General features: G+C 41.6%; 1 protein-coding gene across 1 annotated transcript in view; it reads right to left on the bottom strand.

Moving 5' to 3' along the window:
- The window catches only part of Oga (O-GlcNAcase), a 35304-nt gene that overhangs the window by 9404 nt on the left and 5405 nt on the right, over nucleotides 1-20495 (bottom strand). The window contains exons 4-12 of the mRNA XM_036170995.1: nucleotides 18388-18518; nucleotides 16791-16962; nucleotides 14556-14654; nucleotides 12797-13081; nucleotides 10974-11132; nucleotides 8711-9324; nucleotides 6825-6999; nucleotides 3653-3738; nucleotides 2624-2728 (exon numbers count right to left, since the gene is read on the bottom strand). Of these exons, the coding sequence (XP_036026888.1) occupies nucleotides 2624-2728; nucleotides 3653-3738; nucleotides 6825-6999; nucleotides 8711-9324; nucleotides 10974-11132; nucleotides 12797-13081; nucleotides 14556-14654; nucleotides 16791-16962; nucleotides 18388-18518 (1826 nt within the window). The remainder of the gene's footprint in view (nucleotides 1-2623; nucleotides 2729-3652; nucleotides 3739-6824; nucleotides 7000-8710; nucleotides 9325-10973; nucleotides 11133-12796; nucleotides 13082-14555; nucleotides 14655-16790; nucleotides 16963-18387; nucleotides 18519-20495) is intronic.

The raw sequence follows: 20495 nt of genomic DNA on the forward strand, positions 1-20495 counted from the left end.
AGAATCACTTGTTTTTGATTTGTTATTTTTCAGAGGCAAGGTTTCTCTGTGTTACCCTGACTGTCCTAAAACTAACTCTGCAGACCAGACTGGCCTCAAACTCAGAGATCCACCTGCCTCTGCCTCACAAAGTGCTGGGATTATGGGCGTGAACCACCCCCACCTGGCTAGAAAATCACCTTTGTTTTAATATTATTGAGATGGGCATGGAGCTCCCTGGTATGGATATATATCACCTGGCATATGCAAGGTACTACACATTTGATACCTAGCACTAAAATCTCACTTATTAGGTCATACCTGTAAAACTCGTTAGAAGCAGCAGGGCATTAATGAAAACTGAAAACTTTTGCTATAAACCTTTAGTTTTTATTACTTTTAAAACTGTGTAGACTTGTCCATGTGAGGGGTATGTGCACTTGAGAGCAGGTGCTCTGAGGCACCTCATCCCCATGGAGCTAGTTATAGGCAATTGTGAGCTGCCTGGAGAGGGTGCTAAAAGACTGAACTTTGGTCCTCCGTTGAGAAGAGGATGGCTGTGCTCTTAACCACTGAGCCATCTCTAGTCTGGAGACAGGTTTTGAAAGTAAACAGTGGATTCAAAACCCACTCAACTTCTTTAAAGACTCTCAAGCTTTTTTTTTTTTTTTTTTTGAGGACAGGGTCTCACTAAATAGCCCAAGCTTGTCTAGACTAGATCCTGGGACTGAACGCCGAGGGCCACGAGACCCTACTAGTCTTTCACTTTTTGCAACAATAGTTCCACAATGCTTTAAATATGTCATCTTCTTTAAACAGACTTGCTTACTTTTTTAAGTAGCTGGTTGTCAAAAGCCATTTAGTATAGAAAATTAAAGGACATACAAGACAAATCAGTTAAAGATAACAAATAATTGAGATACACTGTTTTGTAACCCCTACTGTGAACTAGACATTTTATTTACTGAGCTTTTTAAGACAGGTCTCACTCTGTAGCTCAGGTTTTCCTAGAACTCACTATGGCCCAAGCTGGCCTTGGCCTTGAACTTGCTTAATTTTTCTGCCTCAGCATCCTGAGTGCTAGGATTACAAGCCAAAACTACAAAAACCCATCTCTCATTTGACTTTTTAAGTAAGTACTTCTCTGCCTCCCCTAAATACCAGGAATTGAACCCAGGAATTGTATGTGGTAGGCAACTGAACTCTTGCTTATCTCCAGCACTCATTGAACTTTCAAGATTTAAAATTTTATTTATGTTTGCCTACACCAGTGAATATATGTACCATGTGTGTGCAGCATCCTGCCCATGGGCCAAAAAGCCACCCTGAATCCCTGGAACTGGGGTTATGGGCAGTTGTGAGTTGCCACGTGGGTGCTGGGAACTGATCTCTGGTTCCTGCAAGAGCAGTATGTGAGCTTAATTAAGGAGTGAGCTTAATTAAGGAGCCATCTTTCCAGTTCAAACTTTTAAAGACAGGGTCTCACTATGTAGCCCTGGCTGGCTTTGAACTCAAGAGATGTGCCTGCCTCTACCTCCTGGGTACTGGGATTAAAGGTGTACACCAACAGACCCAGCTTTCATTTTGAGTTTTTAAAGGGAAGAATTAAAGAACTCAACTCAAGTTATTAAAAGTTCTCAAGGAAGGGCTGGAAAGATAGGTCAGAGGTTAAGAGCACTGGCTGTTCCTCTAGAGGTCCTGAGTTCAATTCCCAGCAACCACATGGTGGCTCACAACCATCTGTAATGAGATCTGGTGCCCTTTTCTGGTGTGCAGGCAACAGGCAGAATGCTGTATATATAAATAATAAATAAAACTAAAGGAAGTAAATGCCTTAGGCTCTCCCTCAAATTTTTACTAAATTTCTCTCTCCAAGGTTTTAGTTAACTTACTCAATCTCCGGTTGGCATTTTTTTTCTTTTTTCCTTTTTTAAAACCAGAGCTGAGGACCGAACCCAGGGCCTTAAGCTTTCTGGGCAAGCGCTCTACCACTGAGCTAAATCCCCAACCCTTCCGGTTGGCATTTTTAAGAGCTGGGAGTTCAATTATAATTCTGATCTGTAATTCCCTCCACCCCCGAAGGGCGGTATGTCTAAAGCTTGATACTCTGGGGGCAGGCCTCTGGAAGGCCCTGCTGGACAAGGCAGAGCAAACTCCTGAAGGCTGCGGTGGACTGACTGACTGACTATGTCCTGGAGTTGTGGGCAGCAGCTTTGCTGTGCCCTCTCCTGCCACTGTACCATGACGTAATGAGATGCATGATGGAGCCAGCTGCCCACAAATTCAAACCATGAACCAAAACAAAATTGTCCATCGTTTTTCTTGTTTTTTTTTGTTGTTGTTGCTGTTGGGGTTTTTTTGGTTTTTTTTTTGAGACAGGGTCTTACCATGTAGCCTTGAATAGCCTGAAACATACTATGTAGACCAAATAGGTTTCAAAACCAGAGTTCCACCTGCCTCTGCCTCCCACACCTGGCTTTCTTGGATATTTTGGAAGGCTGATTAACACAAGTCTGATCCCTAACCCATAAGTACACAAATAAATGAATAGCAGTAATAATAGTAATTCTTGTAACCATCTAATTCAAAGGGAAGCTGTAAATAAGCACATAACCAAATACCAAGTTGATAGGCAGAAAATTACCTCATCTTTAGGAAAATAAGGTCTGATAGTGTAAACTTTGGAGGTAGGAGTCAGTGGGGGTGGTTGAAAAAAGAGATCATTTGCCCCATCAATTGGCAACAAACGCTGCAGGAAGGGAAAAAAGGGAGACAGATTAGTGCTGAGAATACATCCATTTCTTTCAACGAGTGTGCACTGCAGATTACCAACTTAACATTAACTGGCTACTGCAGGCAGACCTAAAGAGGAGGGTGCACTACACTTTACTAATATAATACCTCTTTCCTGGGGAAGGGGTGTTTCAGAACAGAAATTACCCAAACTGACTTACACAGCTTTAATGGCATATTAGTAGAAATTTAATTTTATAATCAAAGCAAAAAGACTACTCCAATTATGACATAAATATCTGTTTTAAAAACCAATTTTAAATGCACCATCTTTCTACAAGATGGCAGAGCAGACTGTGAGGAGGAGAGGTTTGGTCTGAAGAGGGTTATCTGTCCAGGAGACGCTTTATCCCCAAAGCAATGCGCTTCAGTTTGCTGTGCGCAGCAGAGCACCTGTTGGGGGGAGAAAAGGAGAGCACCTGAAAGTCCATGAACAAATCCCAACAGCAAGAACACTGCTTTTTTACTTTTAAATTATCTTGTATTTATTAAGTAACCAAGGACCACCCTTTAAGCCCTTTATTGTCCACTTGCGTAATAAGCCATCGTTTTTGCTCATGGAGTTTCCACTGGCAGACAAGCATGCGCGCATTGTGCATTGCGGGCGCAGATTAAATGCTGTGCGACCTGCAAAGAAACAATGTGAAGTGTGTACCTAGAGCCGCTGCGCTTCGCAGGCGCGGGGGGATTGACAGCATCTCCTTCAGAAATTACTGTGAAAGAGGAGGAAAATCTGATTTAAAATCCAGCTATGTAACTAAATTGAATTTGGGACTAGAAAGCCTTCGGCAGACCAATCCTTCCAGCCATCTGATGCGCAACATAAGGGTTCTCATAAAACAAAGAAAATGTCAATTCAGTTGTGAATTCATATTGATACCTGGAACTCTCCTGCTAGACCACCTCTAAAGGCCCAGGGTTCTTGGTCTCCAATTAAGAACTGTGCTGAAGAATGACTACGACACCCTGTTGAGATCAGATCCAAGCGGAAAACGTTACGAGAAAGGGGATTTCCTGGGGTCTCAAATGTCCAACAAACTCACACACACTGGAAATAACTCTCTAAAAGTACGAATGAATCCAGGGTTAAGGCAAGGCTGTGATAATAATTATCTTTAAATTTATAACGGCACTTTAATACTTCTATTCCTCCTTCCGATTAATGGAAACCACTATTATCAGTTCTAAACTTTAATTACTGGAAGGAATAATTAGGTTATCCAAGTGAAGTTTCTGTATTACTCAAGCACAGCAACAAATCAAACAGCTGCTTATCTATATGAAATTCTGTAACTATCAACTGAAATGGAATAGACATTTTATTATCACAGCCCATGAGGAACTGAATTAAACCTGTCTGAAGTCACATTTTACATTTTGGGAAGGGTACAGGAAAGGGAAGTTAATCTTGTCAGAAAACTTAAGGTCAGCAGAATACTGTTGACACAAATCGAACAATGAAAAGTTTGGTTTTCACGGACAAGGACAATCTAAATTCAGACATAGCCAATTAGAACACCAGTCTGTCAAGATCTAAGAACAGGGAAGAGCTGATTACTTTTTCTAATTTGTCCTGAGCTAAACACACTTTTCTTAAAAGTGTGACAGTAGATGGTTCTTCTACCCATCTGCTACGATGTCTGCAGTGTGATGAACACATATCAAGTAGCAGGCTTTGAGGCCCAGCTGTCAGTTTTTAAGGTCATTACTAACCAATCTCACAAGCAATAAAGCCATCAATAGAGAATTAATAGCAAATGTTTGGGAACCAACTAGAAATGGCCTGCCTGGTTTTCTGACAAGATACAGCAGCGCAATATAGTTCTTTTCCATTGGAAGACAGCATTCTACCTCCTGTTCAAGTTAACAGTCTCATCAGTACAAGATACAGTGTGCTAGTCGGACAGTCCCAAAGCAAACCAAATTTTTGTTGACAATTCAGTCCATTAAGAGATTGTGTCTAGGTTTGTTATGTTTTAAGGGTAGGGTTATTTATTTAAAAAAAAAAAAAAAAAAAAAAAAAAAAGGAACAAACACAAACCTATAAAATGTAGTATTTGTAAAATAAGTGTGAAATGGGTCAAAATTTAGACTACAAGAGCTTGCCCCATTCCGTGATTCAGTGATTTACACTGTACAAGCAGAAAACAAACAAAAACAAAAACAAAACACTACACTTGTCCAACTTTAAGTTCAGCCAATCCCCTACCCTCCACTTTGAGACTCCAGCATAACTAGCACTATGTACGAAGAGCTGTGCAAATGAAAACACGGTTAATGCCTCAGACGCTGCGCAAACGTGACTTCAGTTCATGTCTACTGCCCTAATGTATTCTACCTGAGCTACCTCACAGATAGTCTTTCAACTTAAACTAATTAATCATGACGCGCTGTGAACATCTGCCGCTGTCCATCCAATAGTAGTAGACACTTGTGCTGAGGATTCTCCCATCTGTACACAATGGGGAAGAAGATAATAGAAGTCGTTAGTAATCAAAAGTACTGCATAGCCACATTCTTTAAAGGACTGAATGCCAGCTGGACTGGAGAAAGGAAGAAAATGGAGGATTCTAATCATGAGGCCCTGAAATTGGTCATGAACATACTCCCCCTGTCACGGGCATTTATACAACTACACAGATGTGATGGTAGTTATTTAAAACTACCATGTTCTGGCCTTGAGACTGCACCAATTGGGAAAATTACTGTCAGGCAAAGATAACTTGAGAAGAGACAGAAACAATACTGGACATAATAAAATTTAACTTTCAGTAATTCTTGAATGGGGAGGAGGTGATACTGAGGATTAAACCTTCAAATATAATATTTAAGTGACATATCCTTGAGCTCAATAATCTGGACGTCAACATTCCTGGGGCTTAGTGACTTAAAATGCAAACCCCTGTAAGGGTCAAATGAGTCCCTGGCAAAGGGACTGTCAGTACAGAGACCCCAGGAGCCTAAAGAGGCATCTCCTACTAGACAGAGCTTCCGTTAAGGAATCCTAGGTAGAGCTCTCTATTAGGGCTGAAATACACAGAACACAAGGATGTTCTCATAGTTTCTCAATCAATAATCAGAGATTCTTCCTTTTTCATATTGAGGAGCCCAAGGGCATATAGATGGAGAATTAGAAGTCTGACTACTCAGAAGCTGACTGTGTTTCAGACCATCTATTTCACAACTAAGATCATGAAACCCCATCACAGTATTTGTGACTACTATGAAAACTGACACGTCGGTTAGCTTTGCTGCCTGCTGTGTGCTGTAAGTCCACTGCACTGAAAACCTGGAGATGAAATGAGGTCCCTGGAGAAATGTGGCCATGCTGGTGCTTTTTTTTTTTTTTTTTCTTTAAATAAAACCACCAAGTTTGGGAATTTCCAAAAAGGAAAAAAAAAAAAGAAAAAGAAAAAGAAAAAAGAAAAAAGGGGGAAAAAAAGGAAACACAGAAAAGTCCACTGGACGAAGCAGAGCTGATGGGGACTGTAGTCTCCATTCCATGCTAAGATCAATTACTTGGTGGGGGAGTAAAGGATCAGCCACATGAAGCAGTACCAAGCAGCACCAGAATAGCCTTCCACTGGAACTCGCATGCGCACAGGGCTGGGAGGACAGCTTCCTCTGGCCAGGCCCCTGAGGTAATTGCAGCAGTTGTTCTAATAAACACAGCACCAATGTTACCAAGACACAGCAAGCAGCAGGAAGCTTACAGAGTCACATCTCATAGAGTCTCATCTCCAAATCACGTCACCGGAGGACTCAGGACTCCATCCAGGAAGCATTCAGTCAGAGCATGTTAAAGTCAGTACATTCTAACATATTTTCAAGGTATTTATGGAATTAGCCCAAGGGAGAAAAATTAACATGCTCAACAAAAATAACTGAAACTTTCAAGTTTTTCAACTATGTTCACCTTTAAGAAAAATGTAGGCAAAGAAATGAAAAACATGGAAACTTGCCAATTCCCTAGATTGTTTTCTCCCTGTGGGATAATTTTTGAAGTACAATACACATGAATGAGGAGATAAGATTATTGCTGCTGCACCCACCTAACCACTGTACAAAAGACTTCACCATAGACATTATACTCTTGATATCCCAAACATAGGAGTACATGTCGTAGAGGATTGTCCTGTTGGCACAATTGGAGAGCCGAGTGAACATCCTCATCACTAATGCACACATCTCTTCAAACGTGGCTGCCCGGGACCGCCATTCTTCAATCTATACAGGGTTAAAAAAGAAAAAGGATGCAACAATTTTAAGTTTAACAAAATAATCTAAGAGCTACAAACTGAGCTGTTTATCAGGCACATGCAATTTATCTTAAACATTAGTGAATCACTGGTTTGAACCCTAGTCAGCAATTAGTTTATCTCCCCAAAATGACAGAAAATATCTACGATACTATAGTGACATTTTATTTGTACTGAAATGTGATTTTATTTGTATATTAATAAAGTTGCCTTGGAGTCATAGCAAGCTTTAGCATAAGCTAGGTGGTGGCGGCGCATGCCTTTAATCCCAGCACTTGGGAGGCAGAGAGCCAGGAGGATCTCTGTGAGTTCAAGGCCACATTGGAAACAGCCAGGCATGGAGACACATGCCTTTAATCCCAGGGAGTGGGGGCAGAAATAGAAAGATATATAAGGCGTGAAGACCAGAAACTAGCAGCATTTTGGCTGGTTAAGCTTTTAGGCTTTGGAGCAGCACAGTTCAGCTGAGATTCATTTGAATGAGGACTCAGAAGCTTCCAGTCTGAGGAAATAAGACCAGCTGAGGAACTGGCGAGGCAAGGTAGCTGTGGCTTGTTCTGTCTCTCTGGTCTTCCAGCATTGACCCCAATACCTGGCTCTGAGTTTGATTTAAGACCATTTAAGATTCCTGCTACACGATACTTTCCTCCATTTCTAACTGGCAAGCCAGACTAAGAACTCGAAGGTCTACCTGTCCCCAGTAGATCCACCTGAGTCTCAGGAGTGGAGAGGTGGCTCAGCAGTCTACTGCACCTGTCACTCTCATGGGGGATTCAAACTTGTTTCCAGCAGCCACATAGTGGCCTCACAAACACCCCTAAGTCCAGCCCCAGAAGATGTGATGCCCTTTTCTGGCCTCAGACACCAAGCACAAATGTGGTGCACATACACACATTCAAGCAAAACATTCACACATATGAAATACAAATAATTTCCTTACAGTAATATGGCTGAGGGGAAAAAAGGAAGAAATCAAACTTGGTCATGGGGGTGGGAGGGTGCGTGCACCAGGGGTTTTGTTGCTGTTTTGTTTGAGGCAGGGTCTCAGGATGTAGTGGAGAATGACCCTCAACTCCTCCATCCACCCGCTTCCATCATTTAAGTGTCAGAACTACAGGTGAGAACCACCACGCCAGGCTTACGTGGATGCTTCTTTGTTGCAGGTGAGGGGCTTCCACAATCCCAACACTTGGGGGAACTGAGGCAGAAAGACTGCCTTGAGCTGGAGGCCAGATCGCACTCTATGGAGAATCTGTCTCAAACGCAGCAACCCACATCAAGTGGCTCACAACTGCTTCTATCTAACTCTAGCTCCAACGGATCAAATGCCTCTGGCCTCTGTGGGAACCTGTATTCATGTTCCTATATGTGGACACGGACACACACACCTACACTCAGCTACAAATAAACCTTAAAGCTGGGCGGTGGTGGTGCACGCCTTTAATCCCAGCACTTGGGAGGCAGAGGCAGGTGGATCTGTCAGTTCCGGGCCAGCCTGGGCTACAGAGAGAGATCCAAGAAAGCCAGGGCTACACAGAGAAACCGTCTTTAAAAACAAAAATCGAACAAACAAACAAACAACTTTAAAATGTTTCTTTAGGCCTTATAAACAAACCTGGGCACATCACTAGTCAGTGAGGGAGGAAGGAGGCAGGGAGGGACACCGGGGGCACACTTACTTTCTCAGAGTCTTTGCCTTTGCAGTTGACACTGACGACACTACTATTAGCACGGAGCCACTGGAACTCCCGTAACATCTGTGCTCCTTTGGGTCCGTGCTCATAGGGAAGATAGAAGAGATCTGCAAGCAACTGCAGGTCCTCCAGAGTTACAGGCTCTGCCGTGTACAGAGGCTTTTCATTTGGACCTGGCACAAACTGCTCCTTGTTTGTCTGGTCATCAGTCTGCATAGGAGCAATGTCGTTAATGCAATCCTCCTGCATAGACATCTCTGGAGACTTGGATTCGGTTATGCTCTCCTTATCGGTGTCCATTGGCTTCAATTCCTCTGCCATTTTCGCCTCAACAATTTCAGTTAGTATTTGATTATCACTCTTGTGCTCCGATTCTTCTTGCTTCTCTACCACCATATCCATGGGTTCTTCATCTGGCTGTTTCTTGTCTTCCTCCTTGGTCAGGGCTGAAGGCTCACCACTCAGAGCTGCTCCCTGGCTCATAATGGGGTCCTGGTAAACTGTCGTGACCACGGTCGTGGCATTTAGAGAGGGTGCCGCCACTAAAGGGGCCCCATCCACTACGTTTGCCTTAGCGCCACTGTGTGCGACCTGCCTGCCTACCAAGGGGGGGAGGGGAAACAAAGGCAATCAAAACCACAAACACAACAAATCAGACTTACTAGACTTTAAGAACTAACACTCCAAAAGTGTGGTATGTACATGCCTGTATGTACATAAAATAAACCAGTAAATTTAATTAAAGACTCCTTGAAAACTGGGCATGACAGCACACCCCTCTAATACCAGCACTCAGAAGGCAGAGACAGGATCTCCGTGTTCATGGCCAGACTGGTCTACACAGTGAGTTTCCAGGAAAGCCAAGGCTACAAAATGAGCCCCTGTCACAAAACAAAACAAAAAGTTCTTGCAGAGAATCAGAGTTCAACTCCCAGCACCCACAGCAGGTAGCTGACAGCTGTCCATGATGGTAGCTCCAGGGGGCCCAATACCTATGGGGCACGTGTGTGTGTGTGTGTGTGTGTGTGTGTGTGTGTGTGTGTGTGTGTGTGTATGTATGTATGTATGTATGTATGTATGTATGTATGTATGTATGTGTGTGTATGTATACCACAGATCTCCTCAAACTGGAATTACAGGTGGCTGAGTTGACTTGTGTGTGTGGGACCTGAATTGAGGACCTCTACAAGAACAGGAAGCACTCTTAACTACTATGCCAGACAGGACTATCTAGCAAAACCAAAACCCTGTCTCAAAAAAAAGCAGGGGGACTTGAGAGGTGATTTAGCATTAAGAACATTGGTTCTCTTCTAGAAAAGCCAGGTTTAAATCCCAACAACCACAGGGAGGTTTACAACCATTTGTAACTCCAATTCCATAGCCTCCAACAACCCCTTCTGGCCCCCACTGGCAATGCACACACATTGTGCACAGGCACACATGCAAGCCTAACATCTATACACATAAAATAACTTTCTAAGAAGCTGGGCATGGGCTGAGTGGGTGTGGTGGCCCACACCTTTAATCCCAGCACTTGGGAGGCAGAGTCAGGCCAATCTCTTTGAGCCTAGTCTACAGAGTAAGTTCCCGGTCAGTCTCCAAAGCTACAAAGAGAAACCCTGACTCAAAAAAACCAAAAAAGGCTGGGCACAGTAGCACATGCCTAAAATCCCAACACTTGGGAGAAAAAGTGGAAAGATCAGGAAGACCAGGCTGGCCTAGGACTCACAGAGATCCGCCTGGCTCTGCCTCCCGAGTGCTGGGATTAAAGGTGTGTACCACCACCGAGTTGAAACTCAATTACACTTTGCTTAGTTGGTGGATATAACTTAAAAGGCATGACAGTGTACTTTGTGACTCAGCTCTGTAATCCAATCTCCTTATGAAAATGGCTAAGCCTGTATGATGGCAAAAATCTGTATTTCAAGAATTCAGGAAGTAGAGGCAGGAGGATCAGAAGTTCAAGCTCATCTCTGGCTACATGTCAAATTACAGGCACATCTAGGGTACATTAAACCATATCAAAAAGAAAAGTCCCAAGATGGATGGTTGGCATCTGCATGCACAGGCAAATGTGCACCACACAATCATTCACACACACAATAAATAAATAAAACCCCGAAATAAAATGTAAAATAAAAATAGGTGGGCTATGATATCGTTAAATGAGCTGATTGTCTAGCATGCATGAGACTCAAGTTTCAATTCCCAGCAGCACCATCACCCCACCCACCCCAGCCCAACTCACTGCTGTACTGATGAGGTACACCGAACTCCTGCAACCATTCCGTTAAAGCCAGCTTTAAAGCCATCTGTGGACTATAGAGTATATCAGTTTCAATGTCTTCATCACTGCCTTCATTTTCTAACTTTATCTGTATCGACACAGTACTGTCTTCGCTGTCAGCTGAGGGTGAAAAGCACAAAAACAGTTTAGATTACAAAAGCCTCCTGCCAAGTGAACATGTATAATTTTCACTTGTTGCAGTACAGCAAAGCAGTAAAAAACCAAACAAACAAACATAAAACACAAGTACAAGATCCTCCAATAACCATCTAGAAAGTCACCTACTTGCTCAAGGTTCCTACTGAAGTAAGCATATTAGAATCACTGGAAAAGTTGGTCATAAATGTCCACTAAGTACCAATAATACGACGGCAATGTTAATTAGAAGCTTTACACCATAAAGAACACACCCGAGTCTTCAGGTTCTTACAACTTCATTATTAATAATTCATTAAAGTATAAGAAGAGAAACTTAACAGTCTTGCTTTTGAGCATAAAGTCTTTTCTTATTTCCCTGCACAGCTGAGTTTGGCTAATCTAACATCTCTTCCTTAGTGTTGCATTATGCTCTGTCTTGAAAGATGTGGAATTAAATGCCACACATGCAGAAGAGATGGAAATAATACTCCTAATTGTGTCTTTTTTTGTTTTTTTTGTTTTGTTTTGTTTTGTTTTCCGAGACAGGCTTTCCTTTCTCTGTGTAGCTTTGGAGCCTGTCCTGGAACTCACTCTGTAGCCCAGGCTGGCCTCAAACTCACAAAGATCCACCTGGCTCTGCCTCCCGAGTGCTGGGATTAAAGGCATGTGCCACCACCACCCGGCCTAATTGTGTCTTTTATTGGGGTCAAAGAGACTGCAATACCCAAGCCATAAAAGAACTCATTAATTGGATTAAAAATTGGAAGAGGGGAGCAGGCAGTGGTGGCACACACCTTTAATCCTAGCACTCAGAGGAGGCAGAGGCAGGTAGGTGGATCTCTGTGAGTTCCTGGTCTAAAGACCAAGTTCCAGGACAGCCAGGGCTCCACAGAGAAACCCTGTCTCGAAAAACAAAACAAAAATTCCAAGAGGGGTACAAAATGAGAACGGACGACATACCACACATCCTTGGCATAATACAGAGATCAGAGGAAACTGTGGAGTCAATTCTTGCCTTCCATTATATGGATAACTCAACCTCTGGTTGCTAGACATGTTCAGTTAGCACCTTTAATCCACTAAGCCATCTTGCGTGCTCTGACTTCTAAATTTGTATGACAAATATTTTCCCAAGTCCATGACCCATTCATTATATGCAGCAACTCTACTTGATTCAGCTCAAATACCTGCCAAACTACTTATCAACATTTCAGGTTATCATTCTTTCCACTGGTACCACTCTGTAGACAAGCATTCTCTTAACTAGAAAGACCATAAATAATCCTGCATGTGTAATAATCCAACCTAAATCATTTTTCAAAAGTAGGTCCATTTTATTCCTTCCACTCTCACTCTCAATAGAGGAAGATGCATCTGCCATACAGTATAATTAAATGCACATCAATAAAACCCACCGTTCTCACTTGAAACTCTATTAGGGACTTTGGGAAAAGAAAAAGAAGAAAAAAGGCTTGTCTAAGGCCACTCAGGGCTTTCCTTATTATATATTTATGACTCACTAAGAGAAATGAAAACACATTTTGATAAAAGCTTTAACTGTGATAATAAAGGAATACATACTTACCGATAGTTCCAGTTGAATAAACCTCTCCCCTAAAGTCCATCATCAAATACAGGATACTTACTCATCACTACATCCTTTCTAACTCCATTCATGTTTGATTTGTACCAAGTGGCAAGGGTGTGGATAGCAACATAGTTAGCTTCAAATTCACAATTTGGATTAGTCAGCACTCCCTTTAAGCGTGGGATGAGTTCTGTGGATCTTCCTTTGTAGGGACCCAGAAACAGCCTCTTCTGATCATAATCATTAGCATGGATATTATCCCAGATCACTGGAGCTCTCTTGATGATCTTAGAAACCTCTTCAATAGACTCCACTGGAATTTCTTTTGAAACAACTTTGGGACCTAGAAATAATTTGTTAAAAGAATTTCCTTATTTGGAGAACTTTCTACATGGTTCTTTAAAATCTACTGTAGCAAGGCTAGAGAAATGATCAGTGGCTAAGAACATTTGTTCTCTTGCCTGGGTTGGGTTTCCAGAACCCACATGATGATTCACAAGCATCCTTTAACTCCAGTTCCAGAATCAAATGATCTCCCTTCATGGGCACACATGCAAGCAAAGAATACATAAAAAAATACAATAAATCTAAAAGGCAAGTTTGACCACCTGAGTTCAATCCCATGACCTATAGGGAGAAGAAGGGAATCAAATCCTACAAGTTGTCCCCCGACCTCTACATGCACACAAATATACACAATAAATAAATGTAATAAAAAAAATGTAAGGCTGGAGAGAGGGCTCAGAGGTTAAGAGCACTGACTGCTCTTCTAGAGGTCCTGAGTTCAATTCCCAGCAACCACATGGTGACTCACAACCATCTGTAATGAGATCTGGTGCCCTCTTCTGGCCTGCAGGTATAAATGCAGACAGAATACTGCATACTAAATAAATAAATGAATGAATGAATGAATGAATCTTTAAAAAATGTAAAAAGATAAAATAAGGGCTAGGACAGCCAGTGACATATCCTGATTTCCACACACGTGCTGTCACACATGCAATTACACACAAATACCACACACAAAACAATAAAAATGTTTAAAAATTTTAAAACACATAAGCAGCTTTTACATGTTTTTCTTGTGTACACCTATCTCCATCCCCCAGTTTTTTACAGCAATGGGAATTACACCAGGGTTTCATGTGTAGCAGGTTGATGAGCTACACTACTGAGCTACATCCCAGCTTCCTTGTCTCCTTTCTCTTCATTAACTCATTCATTTAAGGTTGGCTTCAATCTCATGATTCTCCTACTTCGGTCTCCCAAGTGCTGGGACAACCAGTGTGCACCAATCTCACCCAGATGCTCTATTTTTCTTTTTTAAATTTTCCTGAGTTGTTTTGCTTTTGAGACAGTCACTGTATGTAGTCCTGGAACTTACTATGTAGACCAGAATAGCCTTGAACTCAGAGATGCACCTGCCTATCTAATGCCTCCCAAGTACTGCAATTAAAGGTGTGCAGCTTCCATTTTCTCTTTTAAACTAGCATAGCAACTCATCCTTTTACTCATTTTATAAAACAGAACTTTCCCAGGAGTCTAGTGATCTAGCTAAATTGGCAAGAGTTGTTAGTCATTTGGCCTTCAGCACCACACAAACTGGGTATACTGGAAACAGCTCTATTTCCAGCACTCAGGAGGTACAAACAGGAGAATCATTAAATTCAAGGTCATCCTTGACTACACAGCAAATTTCAAGCCTAGAACATAGGAGATTCGATCTCAAAAGACAAAAGTATTCACCTAATAAGAACAATCAGTTATTTTCTAAATCCTATAATAAAAGTTATACTATACAATTCTTGAAGACTTACCTGTCCAAAGCACCTCAATTCCAGGCAAAAGTTTTTCACCCACAGTCCTTAAGTAAGGAGACTGAGAAACATTTGGATAACAGAAAGTGCCACAATATTCTGAATGCAGAGGGGGAGAAAATTAAGTCAGGATTGAAATGGTCGTGGATTGGAACTGAAGAAAATGCTAAAACTTATTATTTTTATTCAAACATAAAAGGAGTAAACTTAAGTAGATGTTACAAATAATAGTTCAAACAATCAGATATTCAAACTGAGTGGTAGGCCTGCTCGTTATCTTAACTCCAGAGCCCATGGCAGAGTTCACAGAAGGCCACTCTAGGCTGGACACACTAACCAGCCTTCATTATATGGAGATTCAGTCTCTTTTTTTGTTTTCTTGGGGAACAGGGTCTTTAAGCAAGCTATGTTAGCATCAACCCCGCAATGGTTCTCCTTGACCCTGCCTCCCTAGCACTTGCATTACTGATAAGCATCTTCATGTTTGTTTTTAGAAAACAAAAGAACCCAAGGTCTTCCTATGTACCACAGACTGACTTGACATCTAGAGAGCCTGTACCTCAAAAACCAACAAAATCCTGAAATTTTCAGTAGCAGTATCAAGCCATTCTTATAATCCCAGTCATTAGAAATGTATTCATTTTGTAAGATTTTACGTAAATTTAAGTTTTTTTTTTAAAGTTATCCTGCCATGGTGATATATGCACATCACCCTAACTTTAATCTCCAACTTGTTAGCCTGTGATACATGAGACCAAAACAAACCCAACATCCCCACCAGCAAAGAATTCTGAAGAAGTTATTTCTCACAATTAACATCTCTTCCTGCACAACAAACAAAATCGAGCCAGGCAGTGGTGGTTCACACCTCCAATCCAGGCAGAGGCAGAGCAGGCAGATCTCTGAGTTGGAGGCCAGCATGGTCTTCAGACCAAGTTCCAGCACAACCAGGACTACACAAAGAAACTCTGTCTCCAAAACAAAACAAAAACGTGAGCAAAGTTTATGGAGGTGAATTGTGAGAGGTGACTAAGAAAGATTAAAACATTTTCAAAGAAAGAGAATTAAGTGGCAGTGGTTACATTCTCTGACTATTAGAAATAAAGACCCAGGTGAGAATGGAGAAGTAAAAGGGTAGAAACTATAGTGACATTTTATTTGTACTGAAATGTGATTTTATTTGTATATTAATAAAGTTGCCTTGGGGTCAGAGCAAGCCATAGCAGAAGCTGGGCGGAGGTGGTGGTACAGGCCTTCAATCCCAGCACTTGGGAGGCAGAGCTAGGCGGATCTCTGTGTGTTCAAGGATATAGCCAGCATGGTGACACACGCCTTTAATCTCAATACCAACCATAGAAAACCTGGAGGTCTGTACAGGCAGGCAGTGAGGAGGAGGTCATGTGGCTGGGTTTACAACCAATGAGAAGGCAGAACAGAAAGTCTATATAAAAGACAGGACACAGGAAGTAGTTCTCTTGCGGAGAAGAAAGACAGAGAGCAGCAGTGAAGGGTAAGGTTTTCAGCTCTCAGCTATTGCTCTGACCTTGGCTTTTAACTCTGCAATTGGCTCTGTGTTTCTTATTTAACAAGACGGTGACATCCACAAGAAACTCATGGGCAAAAAAAGCGAACAAGGAGGGAGTGAGCCGAAGAAGTCAAAATCATATAAATTCCATGTTTCCCAGTTTTCATTTGGTAACACAATTCTCCTCCTTTAACCTTGACAATGTAATGTTTATGCACTTCTAATACTAAAAAGTACATAAAACCTGCAGCCACTTCTTTGGTAATATGAGGTCCTAAATTTTTCCTTTGTAAGACTTTGAGAAATATCTTTTAAAAAAGTATCCCTTACCGGCCGGGCGGTGGTGGCGAATGCCTGTAATCCCAGCACTCGGGAGGCAGAGGCAGGCGGAGCTCTGTGAGTTCGAGGCCAGCCTGGTCTACAGAGTGAGATCCAAGAAAGGCGCAAAGCTACCCAGAGAAACCCTGTCTCGAAAAACAAAAACAAATAAACAAAAAGTCTCCCTTTTAGATATGAAAGGGAGGATGTGGCAGGTCCAGTACATAGATCCTTTTTCCCTTTGGTTTTTCAAGACAGCACTGGTTGTCTTGAACCTCACGAGATCCACTTGCTCTGCCTCCTGAGTGCAGGGATTAAAGGTGTGCGCCACCAGGCCTGGCTTACATGGATCCAAGACTAGCTAACTACTGAGTTGTTATTATATACAATACCTGTAGGACAGAACAGGAACGTTTCCGGCTCTCCTAGGTACTGATAAATCTCATTTGTGATAGAAACTTGTGCATGTGCAAAAGAACTGAACACCTCCTTGTCCGCTGCACACATGTTATGGTCAATGTCATCAAAGAGCAAAGCAAATGACCTGCACCCAAACTGTGAGACCTTAGAAGAGAAAACCAACATCACTGATTATTAGTTCACCTCAGAGAAAGGGAAAATATTTTAAATATATACTAATAGTTATCTCAAAGTCAAATATTTTCCTTGGAATATCAAAGCATTTCACTGGCAGCAATTCTAAGTTAATAAAGCTAGTATCTTGAGACCCAATTTTCACTTTGGGACTAAATGGAGTATATGTTCCAACAATGTTTATACAAGGCAACCTACCCTAGAAGATCCAAGAAATTCATAAAATCATAGAAGTATGAACAAGTATACTCGATCTATGAACTAGTTAGGTGTTGCTCTAGTCTTAGAAAGCACACTAGTCCTAACCAATTCCTTTTCAGAAATGCCTAACTAGGCATCAGAATGAACAACTTAATTAACAGGTAATTAACCTCCACTTAAAAGTTCATTCATGAAAAGTTATCTTAAAATTGGGGGGAATATGGTTACTAAATATGGTTATTGAAGCTAGAGCCTGGCAAACCCAACCTTACATTTTTTACTGTGTGTACGTAGGTATGTACCACACTTTAGTGGCAGTCCCACTTTAAAAACCCTTCGGGAGTTGAATTCTCTTCCATCTCAGGGAGGCAGGGTCTGTCCTGCTGCCATCATGCTATGTACTACTACAAGCTAGTTGTTCCAGTGAGCTTCTGGGTAATTCTCCTGCACCCACCTCCAATTTCTTAGTCAGAATGCTGAGATTACAGATTCAAGCCATGGGATCCAGGTTTTTAAATGTAGGCTTCAAGAATCAATCTCAGATCTCCAGGCACCTGAGCAAGAGCTTTTACTTACCAAGCCATCTTGCATTGGCTCCTCGTTTGCTAATTTTTTTAAAGATCTATTTTATGTGTATGAGTTTGCCTTTATGTATGTCTGTACACCACATGCATGCTATGTCCACAGACATCAGCAGAGAGCACAAGATCCTGGAAGTTATGAGCTGCCATGTCCTGGGAACTGAACCCAGGTCCTCTGGAAGAGCAGCCAGTGCTCTTAACCACCGAGCCGTCTCTGCAGCCTCCTTTTTAAGAAAGGATCTCACACTGCAGGCCAAGCTGGCCTCAAATTTTTAGCAATTCTCTTAAGTCTTTCAAATGCTGGAATTAATGAGTGGCCACACAAAGCTTCCACCTTAAAGTCTTACTAAGCCATGGCATGGCACCAGTATGAAACCTTGCTCAAAGAGTTAACCACGCGGTGGTGGCAGACACCTTCAACCCCAGCACTCAGGAGGCAGGTGGATCTCACTGGTATTCCAGTTAAATTTTTGACTGACAAATATTTCTCTACCCAGAATTATGAAAGTAATAGCTACAGAAATGAATGTCAATTTGATTTCCTTGTAACATCCTAAAGCAATTATGAAAACTCCATTTCAATACTGAGTCAGGAAAAATAAAAAAGAATTACCTGGTCCAATTTGCGTTTCAATGTTGATACTTCCTTGGGGTTAGAAAAGGTGATGTCCAACCCTGGTGAAATGGCATAGATGAATTCTATCTCATATTCTCGTGCAGCGGAGATGAGCGTCATCAGTTGCTCTAAAGAACAGAGTCGTATAGTTTTAGGAAGCAACACAGAATACTAAAAGAAACAACTTTCTAATTGAAGAAGTTATTTCTCCCAATTTACAGTACAGGAAAGGTTCTTAATGTTAAGTATTAAAATTTAGGGCTGGAGAGATGGCTCAGAGGTTAAGAGCACTGACTCTTCTTCCTGAGTTCAATTCCCAGCAACCAGAATACATGCAAACAGAACACTGTAAACATAACAAATAAATCTTAAAAAAAAAAAAAAAAAGAAAAGAATTAAAATTTAGAAAGTACATAGTCACATATGTTTTTTTGTTGTTTTGGTTTTTGTTTTTTGGGGGGGATTTTTTTTGGTTTGTTTGCTTGTTTGTTTTTGTTTTGTTTTGTTTTTCGAGACAGGTGCCTGTCTGTCCTGGATCTCACTCTGTAGATCAGGCTTGATCTTGAACTCGGAGATCCGTCTGCCTCTGCCTCCCAAGTGCTGGGATTAAAGTTATGAGCCACCACCACCTGGCTTCAACCAACACTTTAAAAAGACCTTTTAAACTCATTTTCAAATAGTTTCTTAAACTTTTGATACTGATGCTAACTCGCTTGCCCCAAACTGACCATTTGCCAATTTTCACTTGTGTGTGCACTCATAACAACGTGTACACAGAGGACTAGCGCAGAGGTCACTCTCGCCTGCCACCATGAGTCATGAGAATCAAACTCAGATTTCCAGGCTTAATGGCAGGTACCCTTACACAATGAACCACCTCACTGGCCTCATCTTAAACCACCCCCCGGAACTGTCGACTCTATTCCTCATAACATCTGAATGGTATAGACCTTATCAATCACTCTCACACACAGCTATCACACGTCTACTGATACCCCTCCTCACTGAGCCCTCTCACCAGCCCTGTCTTGAACAAACAACTCCCCTGAGTAGTCAATTGTTTTACTGACACAAACCATTTCTATTTACCCTAGCATCTAAAGGATAAGGAGTTTTCTGGGGGTGAAGGAGTGTTATCTGAGTAACTGAAATTCCTATAGTAAATAAATTTGCACAACTCCATTTATCTATCCACCAACCTATCACAACTATCACGTAGCTATCACACTACCATTACCCTCCATCACTCTAATCTACCCGAAGCCAGACAATGTAGATCAGTTGGCCTCAAACTTGTGATGCTCCTGCCTCAGTCACCCAAATGCTAACATTAGAGACTGATACAAACATGTGCTACCATGCTTGCCTCTATTGCTTTGAAACTTGAAAGAAAGAAAATGATTTTGGAAAGAAACAAGCTTCAGTAATGTTCTTAATAATTCTAATACTTCATCACATCCATAGAAAAAAATCAGATTTTAGCCTTTAAAATGATAGCCTTTAAAATTTAATATATTCCTATAATATATACAGGACATATCTCTGAATAAAATTCAATAGTTCAAGATAGTCATTTAACTGTAGTTTGAATAGTGATCATCTACCACCAGAAAATAAAGATATGTTTACTTACAGAGAATAGGAAATGGCACTCGAAAGAGGAAAGTTTCAGTGACTTCATCACAATAAGAATACTTTCTGTAGTCACTGTCTTGGCTCCATCCATAACTATCTATCATGTTAGCTAAGCGTGTAGTATTTAATTCTAAGTACAAGATGTTTATTCATTCACTAAGTCACTAAAGAAAAGTTCCACTGGTCTGATTTACAAAGAAACCCACCTCTGCCTCCCAAACACTGGAACTAAAGGCACACCTGCCTATGGCAGCTTGAATAAGTAATGGCCCCCACAGGTGCATATGTTCCCCAGCTGATGGAACTTTTTGGGAAGGACTAGGAGGTGTGGCCTTGTTGGGAGGTGTGTTACTGGTGGCCAGCTGAGATTTCAAAAGCCCACATCATTCCCAGTTGCTCCCTCTGACTCATGCTTGTGAATTGGGATGTAATCTCTCAGCTACCACTCCAGCCTGCCCACCTGCTCCCAT

This window comes from Onychomys torridus, chromosome 1, assembly GCF_903995425.1.
Source record: "Onychomys torridus chromosome 1, mOncTor1.1, whole genome shotgun sequence".
In the NCBI taxonomy this organism is placed as follows: Eukaryota; Metazoa; Chordata; class Mammalia; order Rodentia; family Cricetidae; genus Onychomys; species Onychomys torridus.